The 25,334-nt window shown below is 40.0% G+C and overlaps 1 protein-coding gene across 1 annotated transcript in view; it reads left to right on the top strand.

The window, feature by feature from the left end:
* vwc2l (von Willebrand factor C domain containing 2 like) overlaps nucleotides 1-16,192 on the top strand; it is a 47,387-nt gene extending 31,195 nt beyond the window's left edge. Inside the window, exons 3-4 of the mRNA XM_052143087.1 lie at nucleotides 4,640-4,769; nucleotides 16,044-16,192. Of these exons, the coding sequence (XP_051999047.1) occupies nucleotides 4,640-4,769; nucleotides 16,044-16,192 (279 nt within the window). The remainder of the gene's footprint in view (nucleotides 1-4,639; nucleotides 4,770-16,043) is intronic.
* Nucleotides 16,193-25,334: the final 9,142 nt, after the last annotated feature.

The raw sequence follows: 25,334 nt of genomic DNA on the forward strand, positions 1-25,334 counted from the left end.
AATGGAGTGGTGGTAGCGTAGTATGGAGTGGTGGTAACGTAGTGGCTAAAGCACAGGGCTATTAATCAGAAGGTCGCTGGTTCGAACCCCAGGGCCACCACCATTGTGCCCTTGAGCAAGGCCCTTAACGCCATGTTGTTCCGGGGGGATTGTCCCTGTAATAAGTGCACTGTAAGTCACTTTGGATAAAAGCGTCTGCCAAATACATAAATGTAAATGTAAATGTAAAATCCAATATTATCCTCTTGAGACCCCCTTGTGACTGCTGTGTGCATTTTCTGTTTCCCTTTTTGATTTGTAACTAGTAGCATCTAACAAACAACTAAAATAATGATAATAATAATAATTTTTCTAGAGAAAATTGTTTTCCTAAAAATGTATGTCCACATATGTGGACAACGATACTTAGTTATGAAATTTAAATAACACTAAGCTATAGAAAGTCAGAATGGTTAATGTTTCCAGGAGTGTTGGTTATTCATGTTTTTGAGACGTTACAGATATTACAGCTGATTTTCTGTAAAGCTGAATAAATAATTCTTATTCAAAGTAATGTCCAGCATCATCCAAACACTGCCAACCATGCTAAAATAAAACTTTTCATTATAAAATTCTGAATCTCTGTACTGATTATCATTGTCCCATGTCAGCCAAACATGTTGAGTCGTCCAAACATCATCTGCAGCCTGAAACTGAACTTTTGGTGGGATTTTATGATTGAATGCACTTAGCTGCATAGAAAGCTTTAGGATGCTCCCTTGCTCCCTATTTAGTGAATGACTTAACCTCCAGTGTGCTGTCTGTCTTCACTTGACTCCGAACAGTTTAAAATGCACCTTTGTTTCATCCTAATTCCATATAAAGCCACTGCAAGCAACATTTTTCAGTTTTTGGATGAAACCCATTTATTGTCAATGTGAAAATGAACAGTAAATATATAGCAATGCATTAACTAATGTTAATAAATAGAATCGTATTTCACGGTGATAACAAAATATAACAAAATGTATATTAAAATGAAGTTAAATGACCTAAAGATGTGTTCATGTTGAAAGTTCCTCAGCGCTGACATGTAAAAAAATTCAAAGATTTTTTAATGTGGCATATCAAAAGAAACTAGAGATTCTCCTCATTACAATCAAACCAGTTTCAATGAAAAAATTTTGATTTCTTACAAGAGGCACTTTTGTTGGCACTGCATCCATAGGAGCACTTCAAGGAAATCGACAGCATGCTGTTGTGTCACATGACTCGGTGTCGCAGAAGTTTAATCCTTTAAATAACATTCTAGAGTCTCGTGAACATTATTCAGTCATTTGTTTATTCATGTAAATTATGCGTTGCGTATAGCGAAGTCAAAATACTATGTCCACGTATGTGGATGCGGGGTCGCACAAGGTTGTTACCGTGCTTGCAAAGTGGCTCTGTATTGCCATTCAGTATTATATGTAGCACTGAATTGATATTCAGTGACAGTGTCTCATTCCCAGAACCAAACACTAAAACCTAGATTTAACTAATGCAAAAATGTATTTTATTTACTTTAACTAGATTCATATTATACCTTTTACACCTTTACGAATGTTGGAATTTGATTCTCTGTGATTATTTTATAACCACTTTTCACAGTGTGCAGGATATTTTTGTTGCAATGTTTTAAGTTCTATATGCTGTTTGCATAATATTCAGTGACAATGTTGCAGATGTTCTAAATTTGCACAGAAATGATACAATTGCTCTAATGAGGACACAGTTGGCTTACAATTGGCCTCTACCTGTGAGTCATTTAAACAACTTCCATATTCTCTGAATAGGAACCCCACAGTTAAGAGACTATTATTTTAAAGGAGTGCTGTGAAATAGAAGACTACAGATCATTCCTAAGATGGTACCATGAAAGTTAAAACAAATGCAAATATTAGAATAAAGTTGGAGAATAATATCCAAGGCTTTTTATGTATGTCCCAGGGGGAACTGCTGGTTCAATTAACAGAAAGTGGAAGCTGCTATATATCAAACCACCCAGACACTTCCTTGAAAAGGTCGTCCCTCAAATCTCTCTGTGCAAACATAAAGGAGACCTGTGAGAGAAGCCACAGAGAATGTATCAATCACTTTGAAGGAACTACAGAGTTTAGTAGCAGAGAGGAGTAGTTGCAATTACCACAAATATAATGACTCCGATAAGATACAGGAATTTGTGGTCAGAAAAGTTAAACTTAGAGAACTAGTTAGAAGTTAGAACTTTTCATCTAATATTCAAAGCAATATGGGTGCTGCAAATCTAACACTGCCACCACCTAAAAATGATCGTCGACATTTGACTAGCCTGAACAACTAAAATCATACCTTAACTGTGTGGGAGGCTGGTACATACTGTCCCCAAAAGATTTAAAGTGAAATGGCTTGCCGTGTGACTTTTCTTTCCTGATGTATGCCCTATTAAAACTGAAGGTTGGGGAAGAACATATCAAAGGGCTCAATCCTTATTTTTCTGAGGCTGATGGTATAAGGGGAAAGGATATTCTCATTATAGAGATTACTTTGGATATGCCCGTGAGTGCAAAATAAGGGCGTATTCCATTTTTGTGCCCTTGAAGGGAACTTCGGGAAGAGGACGCCACTCGAAGATTGGTTCCAAACAAAAGTAAGAAAGTACATTTTTTCACAAAGGGCCCTTTCATAAGGCTTTTAGTTGTGGCTACATTAAAATTTGAATCACATGCTCCCTTCAGAGTGCCCAAATCAAGAGCTCTGTCCTTCGTAGTGAGTAGTGCATAGAGATGATCACTTCATTATTAAATGTGTGTACCAGCTAAATGGCAATTTTGTCAACTTTTAGGAATACACTAGAATGCTGTAAAAGGTGGCTCTGCAAAATATTAAAATATGAGGACTGAATAACAGTTGTGGAGAGTATTTTATATCTCAAAACAATCTCACATAAAAAAAATGGTTGTGTATGATTTGTAATTCTGCTAATTTTAATTGCTTAAGGGTCTGTATATTTTCACAAGACACTGTATATATGATTGTTTGAATTGATTTTAAAGTTATATATCATGTAGATTTTTGAAGTACATGTAATATTCAGCAGGTGGAACAGTATATTTTATAACTTACTTTATAAATAATATGGGATGTCGTCATCGACAAGTATGTACTCAATTGGACGTTCTCAACTTATATTGGTTGTCGTTTACTGATTGGATGCTTATTTACAGTTAGACATTATCATAATATGATCTCCCAAAAGTAACCTTGATACTTGCGAAGATCTTGTGGTTTATTGCTGTGACAGGGCTCCTACGTCCCCCGGCAGACGGCCGCGGCTGCTCCGTTGGGGTGGATGGTAGTGGCGAGAACTCTACTACGGCGCATCCCTCCTCCTTCCCGGGTTTTGGCACCAGTGTAAAGGGAACAATGGAAAGGAGGAGGCGAGAACCGGCTTGACAATACAAATAATAGGATTAATATAAAACTGAACAAAAAGACCCAAACACACACATGACGGTCAGCTGACCGTAAACGATCTCCCTCTCTTCGCACCACCTTCCGCAGTCGGCCTTTATCCCTCTGGAAGGCTTAATTAGCCTGACAAGGAACCAGGTGTGTATAATTACGACCCAGCCCCGCTCTCCGCCCTGTCACAATTGCTTAGTTATTGCAAAGTTATCTTAGTTATTGGCTTTAAAGTCAACATCAGACACTGTTCGTAACCCAATGTACTTACGTCATCTGACATAGTTCCTATAAAATAAAATACAATTTTAAATGAGAGATGATTTATTCACCTGGAATTGATTGCAACAATGGACCTAAGTGGTTGGAGGGGAGTGGTTAAAAAAGCAACAGGGATTGGTGATGTAAGCTGAAAATGTGTCATTTTAAAGGCATACATTTTTTTTTGTATTATTTACAATAGATTACACCAGTGAATCATGCACAATAAGACCAGTAACATGCATTAAAAGGATATTTCTCCCGAAAATGATGTGCCTTCCCAGATGAGTGTGACTTTATTTAGTTCTGCTGAACTTATAAAAGAGTTTTAGAACAATGTCTCAGCTCTGTAGGTCCATACAATGCAAGTGAATGGTGGCCAGAACTTTTATGCTGTCTTTATATGCTTTTTGGATTTTCAAAAGTAATCCATACGACTCCATTGGTGAAATCCATATCTTTAGAAGCGATATGATAGGTGCAGGTGAGAAACTGATCAATATTTATGTCCTTTTTTATTATACATCTGTTAAATGTTGATCTGTTTCTCACCCACACCAAACATATTGCTTCTGAAGAAATGGATTAAAGAATGATCTTCTGAATTAATTTTATGCAGCATTTATATGCTTTTTGGACCTTCAAAGTTCAGGCCACCATTCACTTGCATTGTGTGGACCAACTGATCTGAGATAAAGATCTTTGTTTGTATTCAGTAGAAGAAAGAGACTCATACTAGGATACTAAGTCCATCTAGGATGGAATAAGGGTGAGGTAATGATGAGAGAATTTTCATTTTTGGGTGAACTATTCTTAAATCAGGTGCAGTTTGGTTTGCTGTTCACTTTAACTGTGGTATGTATTTTGCTAGAACTGTAAAGATCCCTCAACATATTTTGTTTCTCCATCTCTCCAGCCCTCGACCTGTGAATGGTGTCGCTGTGAGCCAAATAACGAGGTGCACTGTGTGGTCGCTGACTGTGCAGTACCAGAGTGTGTCAACCCAGTGTACGAGCCGGAGCAGTGCTGCCCCATCTGTAAAAATGGTAAGATCAGCCTATTTCTTATTATAGCTTCTACTGAGATTGTGGCTCTGTATATTTCATGGGAAACTAAACTAAAATACCTGCAAGGTGTACTTTGCAGTATACCTTGGAGTACTCTCTCTAACGTCCCAAAGGTAAGCAAATAGTTCTGCTGACTGTCATACATCAGTGATCATGCAATTGCAGTGAGACAGATGTTATATTGTGGTATAAATAAATAGCTGTATTTAAAGGAATAGTTCACCCAAAAATGGCTACAGTCACCATTTAATTGATTTGAATATGTAAATGCATTAATTGTTTCATGTTGAATATTCTGTTTCACTCCAAAATATGCAAGATTACAGAAAAGAAATGGTTTGCAAATTTTTCATGCTGACTTTAAAACCCACCAAATCTGTCTATTGCATCTTTATGACCAGCTAGTGAGTGCTGATTACCAACCGTGGGCTCAATTACAGCGGAAATTTGGTGCAGATAAACAGTGTCCTATTAATGAAGGCATGCTAAGAACGATTAATTGGCCTATGGGGACTCCTCTATCTCTTGTGTCCTGCACTAGTCAGCAATCTCAAAATTACAATTATTGGATTCCAGTGGCTCACTGGATGGCTAAGGGCAAGAGATATCCCTGAGTCAGCCCGGTACAGAAGGTATGGCTCGCTCTGCACAAACACAAGTTGTAAGCTAATTAAGTCAGTAGGACATATAAAATGTTGATTGGCACAGTGAGTATAGGTCAAGCAACCTAGAAGACACAGGCTTAATCAAGCTCAAATTATTGATTAAAACTGGGTTATTTGAATTAGCAAATGCCAATTTATAGATTATGCTCTTTTATGTAAACTATTTACCTGGCAGTACCACAACCTGTGACATTTACAAATGGCAAATTCTTCAATGTGATAACCAATCTACACTCATTTTCAGAAGGTAGAACTGATTTGAAACTGTTATGTTTGTTATTTTAGATGTAGAATCATGCAAGATCAACAGTTTCAGGTTCCAAATGCCATTGTTGAAATGTGCTATTCACAGTCAGTCATTTTTCATTTATAATGCGCAAAAGTGTAACAGGGAGGTTACAGAGATAAAGCCTCATGTGAGTGTGTGTATTTAATTGAGAAGGAGCTGCAACACTAAGTAAAAAACAAAGCTTACATTTTATTGATTAAAAACTTGTACAACTTAGAAGTTGGAAATTTGGAATGCCCAGATCCCACTACTTAGTAGGTCATCATGGTGGCACAGGTATTCAATCCGGGTGGTGGAGGACAATCTCAATTGCTTCCGCATTTGAGACTGTCAATCCACGCATCTTATCACGTGACTCGTCGTGCATGACACCGCGGAGACTCACAGCTTGTGGAGGCTCTTGCTACTCTCCGCGATCCATGCACAACTACCCGCGCGCCCCATTGAGAGCTAGAACAATTAATTGTGACCACGAGTAGGTTACCCCATGTGACCCTACCCTCCCTAGCAACTGGGCCAATTTTTTTACTTAGGAGACCTGGCTGGAGTCACTTAGAACACCCTGGATTCGAACTCACGACACCAGGGGTGGTAGTCAGCGTCAATACTTTCTGAGCTACCCAGGCCCCCCAAAATCCTAGTTTTTATCTAAAAAAAAAAAGTTTTTAAACTTATTGTTTAAAAGTAATATTCATTTAAAAAGGGGTAGAACTCTCTAGAATAGCCACACCTTTAGTGCTGGTTAAGAAAGAAAATCTGGTTTTACATAAGGTTTACAGGTTGACAGTGTCATTCAAATAATCTTTTTGTCAGATTTTATCAGGATGACACAGAATCACGACTGCAGCATAGTTTCGGTATTCAACTTTAAAGAAATCGTGTTGCTCCTTAGAGTGCCTCGGGAGACATGTTTGAAAATAGATAAGTTAAGAAATCATATCTAATCTTCTAACCACAACTTTTAAATCTATGAATTTCCCCCCTTGTACCCTTCTGGCACACACTGACCTACATTCTCCAGGATCCACATTGCAATCAGAAGTGTGGTGTAAAGTATAGTTGCTAAATAGAGACTAGCTGCGCCTTCATCCTTTACTTGCACACAAAGACATGCAGAGATGCGCACACACCGTTACACAAACCTCGCCTTCAGCCTGGAAGAGAACTAATCCAGAAAGACAGTGCTCTGTGATGAGCCCGTGGTGGTGGCATTTCAGGGAGGCTACGGTAAAGCCATTGTCCTGGAGGACACAGGCAAGTCTGCTTCCAAGATCTTTAAAGGGTCATATCATGAGGAATCAAATTTTATTCCCTGCTGAAAAGGCATTTATGGTCATAAGCATATGTTGTGCTTTGAATGCTGCTCTCTAGCATGGTCAATTGGTCAGCCATGTTCATCAGAAAATTATGCTGTTTGAACATTATTCACTGGTGAACAGAATTGTTATGCTGGTCTACCAGCTGCACCAGCTCTACGCATCTCAAACTAGTCTGGTCCATTATGGAAATTCATGCTGATCTAAGCTGGTTTTTCCTGAAAGGTTGATCATTTATAGCTGATGTGTGTAATTTTTTCAATATTAAAATAATTTCTCCTATCCCAGCTTAATATGCAAAGTCAACTATAAGTAAGCCATTTGTAGGTTGATTTCACCTAACAATTTAACTATGTAGCACTGTTCCTCTGTTTTTTTGAGCAGCCCATCCAGCCCAACCACACTGGCGTGAGTTTGGGGCAGGACTATCTTTTTGTAAAACCAACGGAAGAAAGGGGAGATTTTCTGGAATCTATATAATAAAGTATTTGTACAACTCTGTTTGGTGACACTACTGGGAAGTAATAACACATTTTAATGATTACAGCTTTAAAGATAAAGGCACTATTAAAACATAATATAATTTGAAGAACTCAAAACATCCTCTCCTGTACAAAAAGACCATTTAAAATAAGCTGAAAAAAAAATCTCTCACAAGCTCATCATTTCACATATGAAAGTAGCAATAAAAACATTACATATGTTTAAAGGGATAGTTCAACAAAATATGAAAATTCTCTCATCATTTACTCACCCTCATGCCATCCCAGATGTGTATAACTTTCTTTCTTCTGCTGAACACAAACACAAGCTCTGTAGGTTTATTCAATGCAGGTGAATGGTAGCTAGAACTTTGAAGGTAAAAAAATCACATAAATACAGCATAAAAGTAATCCATATGACTCCAGTGTTTAAATCCATATCTTCAGAAGCGATATGACAGGTGGGGGAGTGAAATAGATCCATATTTAAGTCCTTTGTTTACTACAAATTTTCCTACCTGCCCAGTAGGTGGTGATATGTATGAAACATGCAAATTGCCAAGAACCAAAGAAGAACAATGGAAGTGAAAATGAAAGTGGAGATTTCTAGTAAAAAAATACATAAATAATGATCTGTTTTCTCATCATATTGCTTCTGGAGATATGGATTTAAACAATGGAGTCGTATGGATTACTTTTATGCTGTCTTTATATGCTTTTTTGAACTTCAAAGTTCTGGCCGTCATTCACTTGCACTGAAAAGACCTACAAAGCTGAAATATTTTTCTAAAAATCTTTGTTTGTGTTCAGCAGAAGAAAGAAAGTCATATACATCTGGAATGTCATGATGGTGAGTAAATGATAAGAGAATTTATATTATTGGAGGACCTATCACTTTATTTCAAAAGGTTTGAGAAGGAGTGGAAAAAACAACATTAAATAAAACTAATATTATAAGTGGACTAAAATTACATGCTAACAAGTGGACTTTAAAATTGCATGATTAAAAGTTATAAAAATTGTTTACACCTCAATCTTGATATTCCCATTAATGTATTCTATTGTGAGATTTCTTTTATTTTATTTTTAAATTTTTGAGATTTATTATTCTATTCCTGTTAATCTTATCAAGACTTTGACTTAAAGTGACATCTTAAAGATAATATATTAGACAACCTTACCTAGGTTCTAGTGTGTTGCAATTTAGGGAAACGGGCAAAATAATTAGTGTGATGGACTTTCTCTTAGTTAAATCTGTTCAAATAGCTTTTGCTTAAGAACTGCTCTAAACCATCAAACAAGAAGTCTGTCACTGAATCTCTCATATTGTTCCACATGGACAAACTGAGACGGTAAATGTCAAGAGACACTTATCCCAGCATTGACAGAGCTGGCAGAGTATCAGTAATGACACTGGGAATGCAAAGTCTCAGTCAATCCAAATTCAGACATGACTGCATAATTCTTTTATAGCACAACTCTTTGCCTCACAATGCATATTCTTTCTTGCTATAAACATACAGCTCGCACCTGACATCCTGCCAAATCATATCAAGACAAACAATGTGGAAGCCTTGAAGTAATGGTAAAGGGTATCTATTATGCCCCTTTTCACAAGATGTAATTTAAATCTTTGGTGTCCCCAGAATGTCTGTGAAGTTTCAGCTCAAAATACCCAACAGATAATGTATAATACCATGTTGAAAATTCCAATTCTTGGGTGGGAATAAAAACAAGCAGTTTTTGTGTGTGTGTCTTTAAATGCAAATGAGCTGGTGCTCCCTGTATCCAGAATAGGGCAGAATTTTGACATCTCTGCTTCAGATAACTATACATCATAAGCAATATGACTGTCAGCAAAAATAGTGGTGTTCAGCCCTATATGTTTGAACCGGTGTCAGACACTGATGAGGGAGAGACGCCATCAGAAGTAACAACTTTGAGAATGAACGAGGAAGTTATTTGATAAGTTTATTTATTTGTTGTAGAGTTTTTTAAGCAGTTTTGCAACGATGGATGAGCAGCACACACACACACAAATACTGTTAAAATGTTCGCTATGCGCTATAATGAAACACAACACACAAACAAACATGTCTGTCAGGAGTGTCCATCAACAGTCGTGGGTAAGTGTACAAAGTGAAGTCACTTTGTACAGAATCTGAGAACGGCTTGTTCAGAGACAGTGCTTATGATTAATGGGGATAAAAAAAAAAATGGATGGGTGGATTTTTATCATTATAGTGTGGTTGTGTACTGTACACACACTGGCACACACATTTATGTCCAAACACCATGTAAAAGTGAATTTTGCATAATAGGTCCCCTTTAAAGTTGAAGAGTAATATTTACACCACTAGCAGCACCAAATGTATTTGCAAAAATAATGACTGTTTTCAAAGTCTTAAATCGGTCGGACAAACAGATAATCCCTCCCAAAACTCATACCATTGGTTGAGATAATGTCCCTGTCAGGCTGGTCAGGATGCTCAAACTAACAGAGCAATGATTTGATAGTGCCATAGACTCACGTGTTTACATATTTCAGAGATTTCAACCTATGAATGGCGTACTTATTGTTGTCAACTTTACCAATGGCTTACATATAGCTGACTAAAACTGAAATGAGTAACTACACACCTCTCCTTTAATAAAACCTGCCATGACCTAGTGCTTTTAATTAAATTAATTGGAACCTTAAAATAGGTTTTGGGCTATTATTTTTGAAGCCTCAACATCAAATAATCTGCAGGCTTGCTACTGACTGCAAATTACTGAATTATTCCTCTAAACATTGGCACTTGAAACAATGTTAATTACAAAATTTGTCCAGCAATACTAAGCTCAAATTGTACATTGTTGGAAAGATAGTTGGTCATGTTTCTATGTGGGTGAGCCAATCGTGGGCAACCATCTCTCAGTGGCTTCAGTGGTTACCATAGTAATTGGATGCTTGAGGGTTGCAGGCTAGCTTTAGGGCAATGACGTGGGTCTCCACTGCTTCAGAGTAACTTCGGTAATACCTATGTTCAGCAAGTAGAAAGAGGTGTATGGGTGACCTAAATGAATAACATACTCAATTATGAACATTTTGTCATCATTTACTCACCCTCATGTCATTCCAAACCTATTTTATTTTTTCTTCCATGAAACACAAAAGGAGATCTAAGGCAGAAATTGGAGCTTCTGTTTTCCAAGTAAAGTGGATGGTAATTTCTACTGCTAAGCTCCAAAAGTGGCATAAATGTAGTCAGTATAACTCATGCACTATATTCCAAGTCTTCTGAAGTCATATTATAGCTTTGTGTGAGGAACAGACCAAAATGTTAAGGTATAGTTCACCCAAAATTTAAATTCTGTCATTTACTCATCCTAATGTTGCTCCAAACCTATATGACTTTCTTGAGACACAAAGGTGAATTTTTTTTTGTTTTTTAGACTTCACAGTGTTTATTTGCCATAATGCAAGTAAATAGTATCTCTGGTGTGCTGAGCTAAAAATCAACAACAACAAAATAAAACCACCATAATCAATACAGCACATGCAATGTAGTCCAAGTCTTCTGAAGCAATACGATCACTTTGTGTAATGGATAGAAGAAATTTAAGTCTTTATTCACTATTTGGTAAACTATTTAAAAGTTATTATTAAGCCAATTTTAGTCCTTTTTTGGAGCTTAGCATTATAAATCCTCACCCACTTACATTATATTGAAAACAGAAGTGTTGTGAAATAATAAAAATCTAACAACCTTAGGCATAGTTCATTAAACTGTTTATATCAGGTACAATGTGCAGTGATGTTGTAATCAAGGATTATATTGTCTTATTTATTAAAAAGCAGTCTGGGTCATAAAGGCATGCAGGGCCACTGTGGTGTAGAGTAGGACATGAATGTTTTTCAGTTTGTTTGTTTGTTTGGTACCTGTCCACCTGGCCAAAGTGTCCTTGCATTGGTGACACATTTTATTGAACTACTCTTGGCTAGGACTCTGTCTTCATCACTTGAACACAACTTGCACTCTTGCCAACTGCTCATAATTTCTACGAATAGAAATCAAATATTCAAGTTCATGTAAGACTTTTGCAGGTCTCTAAGGAGCATGCACAATATTCTGGAAGTTAAGCAATTTGTGCACAGCAAACCCAACTGCCCTTCTGCAAGTCTATTAACATGTCTGTGATGTGGTTAAAAGGCAATCTAGTTGTTTTCCCCCACAGTAAAATGGAGGTGATGATACTTGAACTCTTTTTACAATATGCAGCCTCGCTGACTTTCAGTGACATAGAGTGAGAACCATATTTCAGAAAATACTGCCACATCAAATCAGCAGTTCTTTTCAAGGACTTGCTTTGCATATATGCTTAAACACAGCCATGGCCTGTGCATTTTAAGTCTAGGCTTTCAGTGCGATTCATGCCTTAAAGAAAACACAGTTTCACAATGAATAAGACACTGTATGCCTAGCGTAAATGATGTCGCAGCCAACTAATAATACCAATTGACGTTTTAAAAACACATCCATGCATGAAAGCCAGAACCAAGAAGTCCTAACACCAAGAAAAATCTCTCTAATAATATTTGCCATTTATTACACGGTTACTTTTCAAAACTTGATCCAACACTGAATGCTCAAGCAGCCTAATTTACACTTAGAAAACTCCTGATGTTGCTATAACAATGCAAAAAGCACTTACCAATTTGCATGAAGTGAAAATCAGTCCTCATTCCTGTTTAATTAATCAATCACACGATCACGCAGAACATCTCGGGTTTTTAGATCCATAAGGATCTCTTTCTCAACGGCAATAACAGCAGTGTTGACGGCCGACTTGTCAGTACGATCTCACGCTGTTCACTTTCAAATTAGTACATCACTTAAAGCATGATTGCATTACTCAAGGCAAGCTAGAAGGCCTGGACTGGGACATATCCTAAAGACCACACCTACCAAGAACAAATAAATCAATCTGATTGGCTGATGAATCTGACAATGTCACTTTAGATCCCTATTCACTTACACTGTTGAGGGATTTTGTGGAAATTCTGAAGGCCTGACGAGGTGGAGCTCAGACTCTCATGCTACTTTGGCTAAGGAGCATGCTTCGGGCATGTGATTTGTGAAACAGTTGTCAAACATTGCTTGTAAGCATCGAGGAATAAATTCTGATTGGATAAACTTTTTGTTGTTTGCTATTCAAGATGAATTAGGAGTGGAAAGCGATTGTAAATTCATAGGCATAAAAGTCTATTAAATATATTTACTTATTTGGCATGTTACGCCAGCAGAGAAAGCTTTGCTGGCCCTGAGAAATCGTCACTGCTGAAACATTAATAAAATATTAATTTTTATGCGCTGAAATTATGGTGTATACACTTCTTCACAGCAGATATTTTACTGATTTATATCTCATTATGAAGTAAATCTTAAATAGTTATACCACACATATATTAAAAGGACGGGCTGTGTGGACCTGTACTCAGGTCTTACTGTGCAGGATATAAGATGTCCTGCACAGTAAGACCAGGAACGTGTATTAGGAAAGTAAATAGGGTCAAATTTGATTTTATGTTGATTTTAAAGGGACTTTGATGCACAATTTTGAGAGAGGAAGTAATTTTATTTCAATCAAACCTGCCACATTTGTGCTATTAAACACAAAGGTCTCTCTTAATAATATATAATTTTGTAAGATATTGTAAAAAATTATCTTTGAACACGTAGCAATTAATGCTAATGTTTTTAAAATGCTTATTACCATTATCAGAAATCCCTTGACAATACCTTCATGTCAGTTGCTTGCGAGGCACAAATAAAACGACACCAACAGAATTGTTCAGACAAATGTGGCTGTCCTCCTCAGCTTTCAATTTTATGGTGAAAAGACATTACAGTCCCATAAACTCTTCACAGGAATGTTATGGCCACTCTAGCGACTATATATCATTCCAACACATCGAGTCTGCCTATTCCATTGTTGATTTGTTATCATTTATAAATTATCATTTGTAATTTGCATGTGTAAATACGGACATAAATGCATAGATATTTGCTAATTAAACCAACTGCTTGGCGTTTAATCCACAGCAGGCCACTAATGTGTTATCATTGGGGGACAGACTTGCTGAAACAGGCTTTATTTGGAATTGATCATAAATTAATTTAAAACCCTGAGTAGAGCCTTTAAACATTTTATATTAGACATTGAAATATTGACACATTTTTTAATAAAATAATTATTGCATGGCTCTCTAGAATACTTCGTTCTGATCTGTCAGTTACAGCACTCTTAATTAAATAATTTGGTACCGAATAATGACCACTAAACTGTATATTTGACCGCAACCAAATTCCAACATAGTTGTGCTAGTTTCATGTTTCGTATCAATCCGCAGTTTTCGTTTGACATAATAAAATTATTTAAACTCAAATCAATAATTATATCTACAGTGGTAAGAAACAAGTATGTGAATCCTTTGGAATTACCTGCATTTATGTATAAATTTGTCTTTAAATCAGGTTTTATCGTTATGTTAGTTTCAATAATGAACAAACACAATCAGTTTTAAGTAATAACATGCAAATGATTATATTGTTCTTGTATAAATTGAATACATCATTCAAACATTCACAGTGTATGTTGGAAAACGTATGTGAACCCTTAGGCTAATGATGTGAACAAAAGCAAAATAGAGTCAAGAGTTGGCAAACCTGGCATCCAATTAATGAATCTAGATTGTAGGTGTGGGTTAGATATACTTTGACTTTTAAAAAGCACACAAACATTTTGAGAATGCTATTCACAAGAAGCATCTGCTGACATGGACCATGCCTCGCCAAAAAGAGATCTCAGAAGATTTACGATCAAGAATTGTTGCTTTGTAACCATTTCTCTCATCATCATCCCAACGGAGAAGTATGGTGGAGGGAGCATCACATTTTTTTGGGCTGCTTTGCTGCTTCAGAGCCTGAACCGTTGCCATCATCGAGGGAAAAATGTATCCCCAAGATTATCAAGATATATCCTGCAGGATATGTCAGGGTGGCTGTGCACCAGCTGAAGCTCAGTAGAAGTTGGGTGATGCAGCAGGACAATGTGAATAAATGCACAGAATGGCTTCAAAAAAAGAAAATCTACCTTTTGGAGTGGCCCAGACAGAGCCCAGACCTTAACACAATAGAGTTGCTGTGGAATGACCTCAAGAGAGCATTCACAATGACAAGAATATGATGAAGCAGATCTGTAAAGATGAATGGTCCAAAATTCCTTTTTATTGTTGAGCGGGTCTAATCTGCAGCTAATGGAAACACTTGGTTGAGGTTATTGCTGCCAAAGGAGGATCGACCAGTTATTAAATCCAAGAGATCATTTACTTTTTCAACAGCACTGTGAATTTTAAATGGGATATATTCAATAAAGACATGAAAGGTTATAATTGCTTTTGTGTTTTTAGCTTAAGCACATTGTGTTTGTCTATACTTGTGAATTTGATGAAGATTAGATCACATTTTATGACCAATTAATGCAGAAAACCAGAATTCTAAAAGGTTCACATAGTTTTATTGCTTCTGTATTTATTTATATGGTTAGTAACCATGCAATAAGCTACTTTTTGGGTCCTGATCACCCTGTCAAGGTTTATTATTCAGTTTATAAATTCAGGGGAGGTTAACATGTGCTAATTCTTAACTTAAAATTACTCTAACACAGATTTTTGTGGCTCATTGCTTTTATAAAATGGTGGCAACATCAAAATAACTAAGCAAAATAAATGTGTTTTCAAACAAAAATGTATCAGTGTGGACGTGGCCTAACTGTACGCCATTTACGGTTGCCAAGCAACATTGCAACTTGCCGCATTCATTAATTAATTAAAATGTAAGGCATTTTACAATGGCTCCGATTGTGGCTCATCCTGTTAGAAGTTAGAATGGAAACTATCTGTTTTATAAATTGCAATAATAACCATTGTCCCTTGCATATTGTTATTAGAGATATTAAGCAAGTTTCAAGCAAATTATGTTAATTCTATAGCCTTATTTGAGACCAAATTGCTGCACTTCTAAAGTTTTGATGGTTGCTAGTAAAGCAAACATGGTTTTAAAGGGCTGTGTTTGTACATCAGAAAGGTTTTCTGTAAGGCTCGTACTCCACATTAGAATGGAAGAGAGCTGAATGTGCTCAGATCACACAGAGTGCCAGCAAGGCTGTTCAGCAGCCCCTGCAGCCTGTTGTGCATTAGAATGCTAAGTATGCCAGCTAGAGGAAAAAGAGAATTAGGGACAGCGAAAAAAATAGGGAAAAAGAGCAGCAAAAGAGCTTTAGTGTTACAAAAACAAGCCCATCAGTGCATGTCTGTGAAAAACATCCACACGTCTGTTCCACTTTCAAACCCTCTTGAGTTTTGAATCACTCCAGCATCTCCTCCAAAAGACACTCATGAGAGCTCTCTCTCATCTCTCCATCCCTAAACCTTCCCTTTTTCTCCCATGTGACAGGTCCAAATTGTTTCGCTGGAACGACGATCATCCCGGCTGGCATTGAAGTGAAGGTGGACGACTGCACCATCTGTCGGTGCCATAGTGGAGACTGGTGGAAGCCTGCACAGTGCTTGCGGCGGGAGTGCCTGAATGGCCAGACGTCATAGAAGCCCCTCAAGAGCAGTAGGGAAGGACACCAATGAGATATGTGTCATGGCTGTCAGAATACAGAGGCCAGCCCACCTTATGACAGCGCTAGACTGATTGGCAGGAGCACAATTCCTTTGGCAAACTGAGACGGCTGGACAAGCTGAGATACATGGAATCGCATAAACATTGTACACACACACACACACACACACACACACAAATAAAAGTCCTTGGCAGAATCAGAGCAATTTTATTCACTAAGGACACATTTTTTTCTGTTGTGATGAGTTCATACTAAGATAAATCTCACAAAGACAGGTCTTGGTATGATTTCACCCCACAATCATTAGAAAAGAAATAAGGAACTATATTTTGTATAAAGAAAATGAAGCCTGTTGTTTGGATCATTGTGATTTTGATATTATTATTATGACAATTACCCACATTTCCCCCCAAAATTTTAATTACTGGGAGTTTAACTTTTTTTGTCATTACCATTATTCTAAATGGTCATTCTAATTAATGTAATACAAAAAAATAAAATAAAATAAATAATAAAGAAAAAAATAAAGGCATTACAATGCCTATAAATACTATACAATTTAAATAATATATTATCATTTGTTTCACATTACACAAAAAATTATGAGATTTGTTTTTGCATTATGGTAATAAGAATGTGCTAAATTGTCACTTTTGTCACAAAAGAATTGTCACAAAATATTGCCACTATGCAAAAAAATCTTAATGGTCTTAAAGACATTTCTTTTAAAAAAATTATAATTTCTTATTTCTTTTGATTTTGGGTCGGAATGTGACCTAGACATGTTCTTGACTGGTTTTGTGAGATTACCCACTAATAGTATTTTTTGCTTTTGCTTCTTAAACACTGTACTCCACTAGTAATAACACCTCAATCATACAATAGAGTTTCTACGCAGTTTAATCATTTTAGTGCAGTTACACGGTAATGATATAATAAAGAATAGCAAACATTCGGCAACAGCATTACATACATAAAACCACACCTCCACTAATCCTGCACAAGCCTCTATGATCCCTCATTTGTTGTATGTATGAGTGCTGATAAGTTTGATTGTAATTATTTAAATAGTAAAACAAGATAGATCAGAGTAGGCTCAAGAGTAGGGATGGGAATCATAAGGAATTTTTGGTTCCATAACTTTCTCCACAAAATAATTATAGTTCCTTATCAATTCCAATAAGTCAAAAAAAAAAAAAAAGTGTATTTGAGAGATACATTAAAAATAATCACCTCATAAGATTAGTTAGTACGAAAGCCCGTTTTTTCCATGGTCTATTACTTTTTTCTGTCTTTTTTTCTGACAAATTTCATCTCGACATAGCAAATGTTGTTTTCTCGTGATCACGGCTTAATTTTCTCTTGTGTGCTTGTGATTTTGCCTTACAGTCCTCATGAGAAAGCACATTCACCTCATAACATCACAGGCACAGTATATTCATCTTCAGGTTATCGCAACATGCAGTGTAGGCTTCTCTAGGTCAAGGAGATGGATTTTATCTCACTTTTATCTTGTGACTCGCAAGTCTGCTGACCTGCATCTCTCAGTCATAATCTTCTATCCATAGAGTAATGATGTTAAATTAAGCTTTCTGGAGATATGGGGCTTTCATTACATATATATATTGAAATCGGTTTGTTACTCAAAGCTTCTCTAAATGGTTCAATTTACTGCCATCTGGTGTTTGCCAAATTAAGCGCAACTAGTAAGCCGCTGTGGTTAACACATTTTTGAAGCAATACAATTTATAAAATTTTAATACATTTTTAACATTTATTATTACATTTATTAATAATGCTTATTATTATTAATTTCACTGTTCATGTCTTTTTCGTCTTTTGTTAACTAAAGTAAGTGTGTATAATTAAATGTGATAATCAAGTGAAGGCTCAGAGGCTTTATATATATGAGTTAAAAAATCACTGTATTCTGTTAAGAAGAAAAAAACAATCTCTAAGAGCAAATAATTAACAAGTTATTAACATTTAAGTTGTGATTTCGAGAAAATTATTTTTATTATGTTGTGATCACAAGAAAACAAGACAGAGAAAAAATTATATACCATGGACAAAACTGGCTTTCATGTTGGTGAATAGGACTACTGACTTATTTTGTTGTCTTTCTCTCTCATCATATTCAATTCAGACTGCAAGCTTACAATTTAGCTAAGGATGATTTATTTTGCCATGGCGCTGTGGATTCAGTCTGTTTTTTTATTTTTTTATTTCCAACCCTGCTGAAAAGAGAAAATGATCTAGTTTTCATTCTGGGAAATGATTCTATTGCATGATCCATATGGGAAAACATTTAGAATGGATCCAGTAGTATAGGTGGGAATCATAGTGTGCAGTCTCTATTAATTGATAATATCCAGGTAAAAAGCTAGAAGGAACCTTGAAAATGATCTCGTTAAAATTGCGCAACTTCTAAATCTCATCAATACTACAGAATTTTCTCATCTGTTTGCAGTGCCCTTGTTTTTCTCTCCTAAGCCCAAACAAACAAGCTTACCTAAAAGCTAGCAGCTTGAACTTGTTATCTAAGCAATTAGCCAGCCCAAAACAGCCCGCTTTAATTTTCATTAATCAGGTAATATGCAGTGATAAATTATCCGCCTCTGCCCTCTGTAGTACTGCCCGCCAGACAACAGCCCAGCATGCACTGGGCTGAAACAAAGAAAATAATCTGCATACAGTCTGGCGCTTCAAAGCAACATTTAGAAACACTCCTTTTGATCTTCAATGCATCATAACCTTAGCTCACAGCAAATTACTTTCAGCTGAGAGTGAAGATGTTGATCAACTGCACTTTGAAAGTACTTAAACCAATAAGAACATCTAAACAGGTTCTGAGCAGCTTTCATCCCACGTTGTTGGAGACTTTTTTTAATAACACTGCGCTGTGACCAATTACAGCATGGCACGTAAATAACAGTCATCATTCAGGTTTAATTACCGCATTGCTTATAGATCTCCTTAAGGAGCCTCTTAAATACTGGCACCGACTTCTCTGATTTTGACAAAAAAAAATTCTGTGATGAATACTAGTCATTAATTCAATGTGAACATTACAAAGCACCTGCGATTTATCATAGGGATTTTTTTCCTCCGAGAGAATTCATTCTTTAACCTTTTGGACTCCGCTTCGTAGCATTGATAGATGACTTACCTAACAACAGATCTGTGGATTCGGTAATGAGATGAAAATTAATACAATAGTGTGACCCCCAAAGAAAGTGCTTGACTCTGAATCAGTGGTTCTCAACTGGTTCTGATTCAGGACCCATATTTTACATTGGACATCAAGTGGCAACCCAACACTGTACCAAAGACTATTTGACGTACACAAGTAAACAAAAATACCCTTACAACCAATTACTGATATTTTCTGTAATAATCGTATAACTGCAAGTTAATCCATATTTATTGTAGTCTGGGTCAAGTACCTTATAGTTATATTCATGGTCCCCTTACGATTCAGTACACTTGACATTGCATCACTAAATTGACGCTATGGGGGGAGTGTCCTTCTACATGACCTAGTTTAAACCTTTCTAAAATAATGCCAGGATTGGCTATGGTGTTTAAGCCCCGACTCTTTTAAGCGCGAAGCTGTCCGGTATCTCCATGTACCGTGTCTATGCTGATACAGTATGTGCATGACAACACACGACCTTGTCATGTTCGGTGGTTCTGATGTTGGGGACGATGTTATGTCTCTCGCTGCATTTGGCGAATGGTCAATGGAGGACGTTGTCGGCCCTTCCCCCAGCGAGGAGTGTGCATACGCCACAGGCAAGGAGATGCTTTGCGTCCTTTCAAGAGTGGGCGAAGAGCTCGGTCTTGATGAATGGTTCTTGCAGTCCGGACACTGTCATCGACCATGTTCCGCAGATTTGCCCATTCTTCCCGGAATTTCATATCGAACTGACAAAATCCTGCCGCACACCCTATTCAGCGATTCCACTCTCCTCACTAAAGTGGATCACAGGGAAGACAAAGGTCATGCCCAACTTCCCCCTGTGGAAGTGGCGGTAGCAGCACATCTCTGACCGGCGAGTACCAGGGTGTGGAAATCACACCCCACTCATCCTTCCATGCTGTCTCGACTGACATCCGCACTGGCTGGAAAAGCAAACTCCGTGGTGGGCCAAGCTGACTCAGCACTCTATGCAATGGCAGTGCTCCAAGTTTTCCAAGCTAAGCTCTTCAAGACATTCAAAGAGCAAATACACCATTTTCTCGCAAAGAACGCGATATAGGTAGTTTCACATGAATTAATAAGCATTCTGTCTATCTGCACGAATGAATGACAAGCCCTTGGGCATGTCAGACTGGGTTTTTTAAACGATCAATTATGGTCATACGATTCAGTTTGTACGCCGGCCACCTTGCTTCACCGGCGCTTCGCAATCTGTGATCCGACCACAGGATGTGCCGGTGTTGCGCGCAGAGATTCAAAGTCTCCTTGCAAAAATCGCAATAGAAACTGACCCAGACTGCGACACACACAGCGGGATTTACAGCTGTTATTTCCTCATTCTGGAAAAGGATGGCAGGCTTCGGCCCATTCTAGTTATGAGACACTTGAATCGCACGCTCGCAATGCGCCCATTCAAAATATTAACTCAGAAACCGATCTTATTGAACATCTGTCCTCAGGACTGGTTTGCATCAATAGATTACAAGGACACGTACTTCATGTTCCAATTGCATCGCGTTACAGGCGCTTTTTAGATTTGTGTTCGAGGGAATTGCGTATCAATTTAAAGTCCTTTATTTCAGTCTGTCTCTGGCTCCCCGGACACTCACAAAATGTATAAATGTGGTGCTCGCCCCATTGAAAATGAACGGCGTGTGTGTGTTATGAATTACCTCGGTGATTGTTTATTACTAGCCAATCAGAGTCACTACTGAGCAAACACAGAGACTTGCTGCTTTGCTATATGGAAAATCGAATGTCAACTGGGTGAAAAGAACACTTTTCCCCAGCCAGTAAATCTCCTTTTTAGGAGTTTGTCTCGAATCCGTGCTGTGTTTTATGGCAGCAGTATCCGCCGTCATACTGTTAGGTCTGTTACACATGAGACCTCTACAGTACTGGCTCAAGCGATGTTCCACATTGCACCTTGAGCCTGTAGCGCATGCGCATTGCGATAACTTGCCGCTGTCTGGCTGCTCTAGCACCATGGACAGGGCCAGCCTTCTACCAACAGGGTGTTATGCTGGGTCAAGTTTTCAGAAGGAAAGTGTTGACCCAAGATGCATCCAACACAGGTTGTGGTGCGGTATATGATGGATGCCCGACTTTCGACACCTGTACAGGTGCGAAACGGGCATGGCATGTCAACCATCTAGAACTACTGGCTGTCTTTCTAGCTTTGAGAGCTTTTCATTCCGACATCGTGAATCACCACATTCTGATTTGTTTGGATGACACAACAGTAGTGGCGTATAGAAGTCGCCAGGATACCCTGGCCCTCATATGGCCGGCGAAACTCAAGTATGTGTGCCGCCTCCGTTCTCTCATCTGGAAAGTCCGAGTGGACATGGAAACAGTTCTGTTAATTGTCCCTGCACCTCTATAGGCAAACATGATTTTCACCCAGCTGCAGTCCCGACTTGGGACCTAACTTTGGTCCTAAAAACACTTGCGGGGCCTCCCTTCGAGCCTATGGAATGTTGAATTGCGTGTCTCTTAAGACTGCATTACTAGTGTCTTTGGCCTCAGTAAAATGTGTCGGTGATTTGCAAGCATTCATGTCTGGAGTTTGGTCTGGGACTTTACAGACTGGGACTTTACAGACTTTGGTCCAGGAAAGGCTATGTGCTTAAGGTCCCTTCAGAGCGCAGGTGTTTCACCTTCAGCCTTTTTCTCTCCTCCATTTAATTCAGATGAGGAACAGTCCTTGCATTTGTTATGCCCTTTGCGAGCACTACACACATATGTTGAGCACGCCCGCCAATTCAGACTGTCTATCCAGCTCTGCGTGTGCTATGGAGGATGCACAAAAGGAATGTCCATCTCCAAGCAAAGACTTTCTCACTGGATCACTGATGCGATTGCCCTGGCTCATGAGTTGCAGGGTTCGAATTGCCCAGTTGGTATTAAAGTACTCTCAACTAGAGGCATGGCCTCTTCATGGGCATGGACGAATGGTGTGTCCTTTCAAGACATATGTTTTGCAGCAGGATGGTCTTCTCAAAACACATTAGCAAGATTTTACAACCTAGATGTAATGTCTCTCTCATAGCAAGTCATATCTATCTAGAGCGCTTGCTATTTCATTGGCCAAACATATACTTATGCCCCTCTTTTTAAGTACAGGCTCCCTGTCATTTTACACAACTGCCGTTCAGACCATTGTATTTCCCAAAAGTCACAGGCACTTTCATTACAAATTATCTTCTTTCCCGACTGCGTTTCTGAAGGTGTTAGTTCATACCATATGACCGTAGTTCATAAATTTATATATATATATATATATATATATATATATATATATATATATATATATATATATATATATTCTAAGTGTTCCTCTCCTGGCTCACCATAAGGGTCATTTACTTGCGGCATACTCATGTCAAGACTGCAGCATCATGTTTCCTCTCTGGGAAGGTTATGTTGTGTGGCGTGATGGGAATCTGTTCCCCATAGCATTAGCTGAGTGACGCAATGTCAAGTGTACTGAACCATATGGGAACATCTCAGTTCCCCTTCTGTCGCTCTCTCCACGTTGTGTCAGAGAAGCGACACTAGGGGTCTCTCTTGAGCGCCGATATTCACCTCTGAACTATGAAAAAAAGGCCAATGAGAGTTGGCAACCAGTATTTGCATGTCCCGCCCCCGGACATACGGGTATTTAAGCGGCGCAAATACGGGAGTTCATTCAGAAAATTTCTTCGTAGCCGATGGTCGTGTTTGCAGACTGCTGCGTTTTACACACCGAGTTCCTGCTATCCTCTGCTGCATGCTGTTGGATTCTACGGCGCACAACAGCGGCTTTCTCCTGTTTGCATGGCTGTGCACTTTCTGCCCCTGAGCGCATCGACAGTTGCAGATAAGAAAGAGCTCTCACGAGTTCTTTCATTCATAAAAGAGTGATTTTATTTAAAAGAGTAATTTCCTCTAAAAGAGCAAAAAACACAGCGGCGTTGAACGTCCTTTTAAGGACGCGTCTTTATAAAGATGCCTTTCTGCCCCTGTGTTGTTCCTGGATACGGTAGAGTTGCGAGAACATGACCATGACAACGTTGCGGTCGCGGCTTGCTTACAACCGTAAGCAAGCCACTCCAGCCGCCCCCCGCGTCGCTCCTTCTTCCCACGGGATTGAGGACGATGAGGCTGGCGATGGAGGCGATTCGGGGATGGCAGCGGGTGCAGCTCCGCCGGGTACGCCCCCTCGGACCACCCACGCCCCGGCACGCTCGTTGACTCCCATTCCCGCTCGAGGTGGCGGCGACTCGCCTCACAGCCAGTCTGCCTACCCTCTTGCGATGGAAGCAGATGAGTTCGCCGCGACATCGGAGGGCATGGGCTCTGATGCTGAGGGCTCCTCTGGGCTGCCGCCTTCAGGGTTGCACGCCCAGGAGGAGGCCGACATGCACTGATGTCCGATATGCTTTCCCAGGCAGCCAACAGCGTGGGCCTGGATTGGAACCCTCCATCCTCCCCACAGCCATCACGGCTGGACGATTGGTTCTTGGGCGTGGGGTGCCGCTCACAGCCTCGCCCCCGCCCCCGGTTCCTTTCTTCTCGGAGGTGCATGATGAGCTGACGTCTTCGTGGAGAGCACCCCTCTCCACTCGTCACACCGCCACCTGCTCATCCGCCCTCGCCACCCTCGACAGCGGAGCGCACCACGGGTACACGGAGATCCCCCAGGTGGATAGAGCTGTTGCGCTCCACTTATGTCCCGGAAGCACTACCACCTGGCGGGGCCGCCCTGTACTCCCTTCCCGGTCCTGTAGAGCAACATCCTCGCTCACTGTGAAGGCCTACAGCGCTACCGGACGCGCCGCTTCCGCCCTGCATGCCATGGCTCTCCTGCAGGTCCACCAAGCCAAGGCACTTCGCAACATGCCCGGGGGTGGCCCTGATCCCGACACGCTGCAGGAACTGCGCTCAGCGACCGACCTCGCCCTGAGAGCGACGAAGGTCACAGCGCAGGCACTCGGGCAGGCGATGGCCACTCTGGTGGTCCAGGAACGTCAGCAATGGCTGGACTTGGTTGAGATGCGTGAAACTGACAAGACTCGCTTCCTCAACGCCCCTGTCTCCCAGTTCGGCCTCTTCGGCGACACCGTTGAGGACTTTGCCCAGCAGTTCTCCCTGGTGAAGAAGCAGACGGAGGCCATTTCGCACATCATGCCGCGCCGCAAGCTTGCCGCCATGGCCCAGGCCCCACCTGCTCGCCGAGGGCGTCCTCCCGCGGCCAGAAGACCTTCTGCTCCGCCCCAACCTCCGCCCCCTGCCTCACGGACCCCTTCGAGGACCCGGAAGGCTCCCAAGCGTCCCTGAGACAGCGGACCCAGAGGACGAGAAGTTAGCTCCGGAGGTGGTAAGACCGCTCCATCCCCCGGTGGAGGGCCGGGAGGAGAATCTTTTGTTTTTTCATTTGCCGCACCCAAATTCTCAATAAAAGAGTTATTTCCTTTACCTCTGGGTCACATGGCCGCAAATGCTGTTCTCACGGCACTTTGCTTTCAGGCCTCAACAGTCTCGGCGCCCAGGATGCGGTGCTTCCGCCCTCAGCCCCACGACTGTTCCCCGGCCGGCCGGTTCAGACGAGTCCAGAGGACGCCAGCATCAGACCTCCTCCTCAGTCACGAACCCGCCCCCTGCCGGGTGCGCGGAACAAGGTAAGTGCTTTGAGTTTATTCTCAGCACCAGAGCCTCGGGACGCCACAGCGCCTCCCGACGCCGCGTTACCTGTTTCCGCACTGCTGCGAAGCCCCGCCGGGTACGTCCAAAATACTCGTCCCCTTGGTGCCCCTAGCACGGAGCTTAGAGGCATGGCTTTCACTGCCCAGCTCGTCACGGTGGCTGCACCGGACCATCCGACTCGGTTACGCAATTCAGTTTGCCAGGTCTCCGCCCCCCTTCGTGGGCG

This window comes from Xyrauchen texanus, chromosome 14 (genome assembly GCF_025860055.1).
Source record: "Xyrauchen texanus isolate HMW12.3.18 chromosome 14, RBS_HiC_50CHRs, whole genome shotgun sequence".
NCBI lineage: Eukaryota > Metazoa > Chordata > Actinopteri > Cypriniformes > Catostomidae > Xyrauchen > Xyrauchen texanus.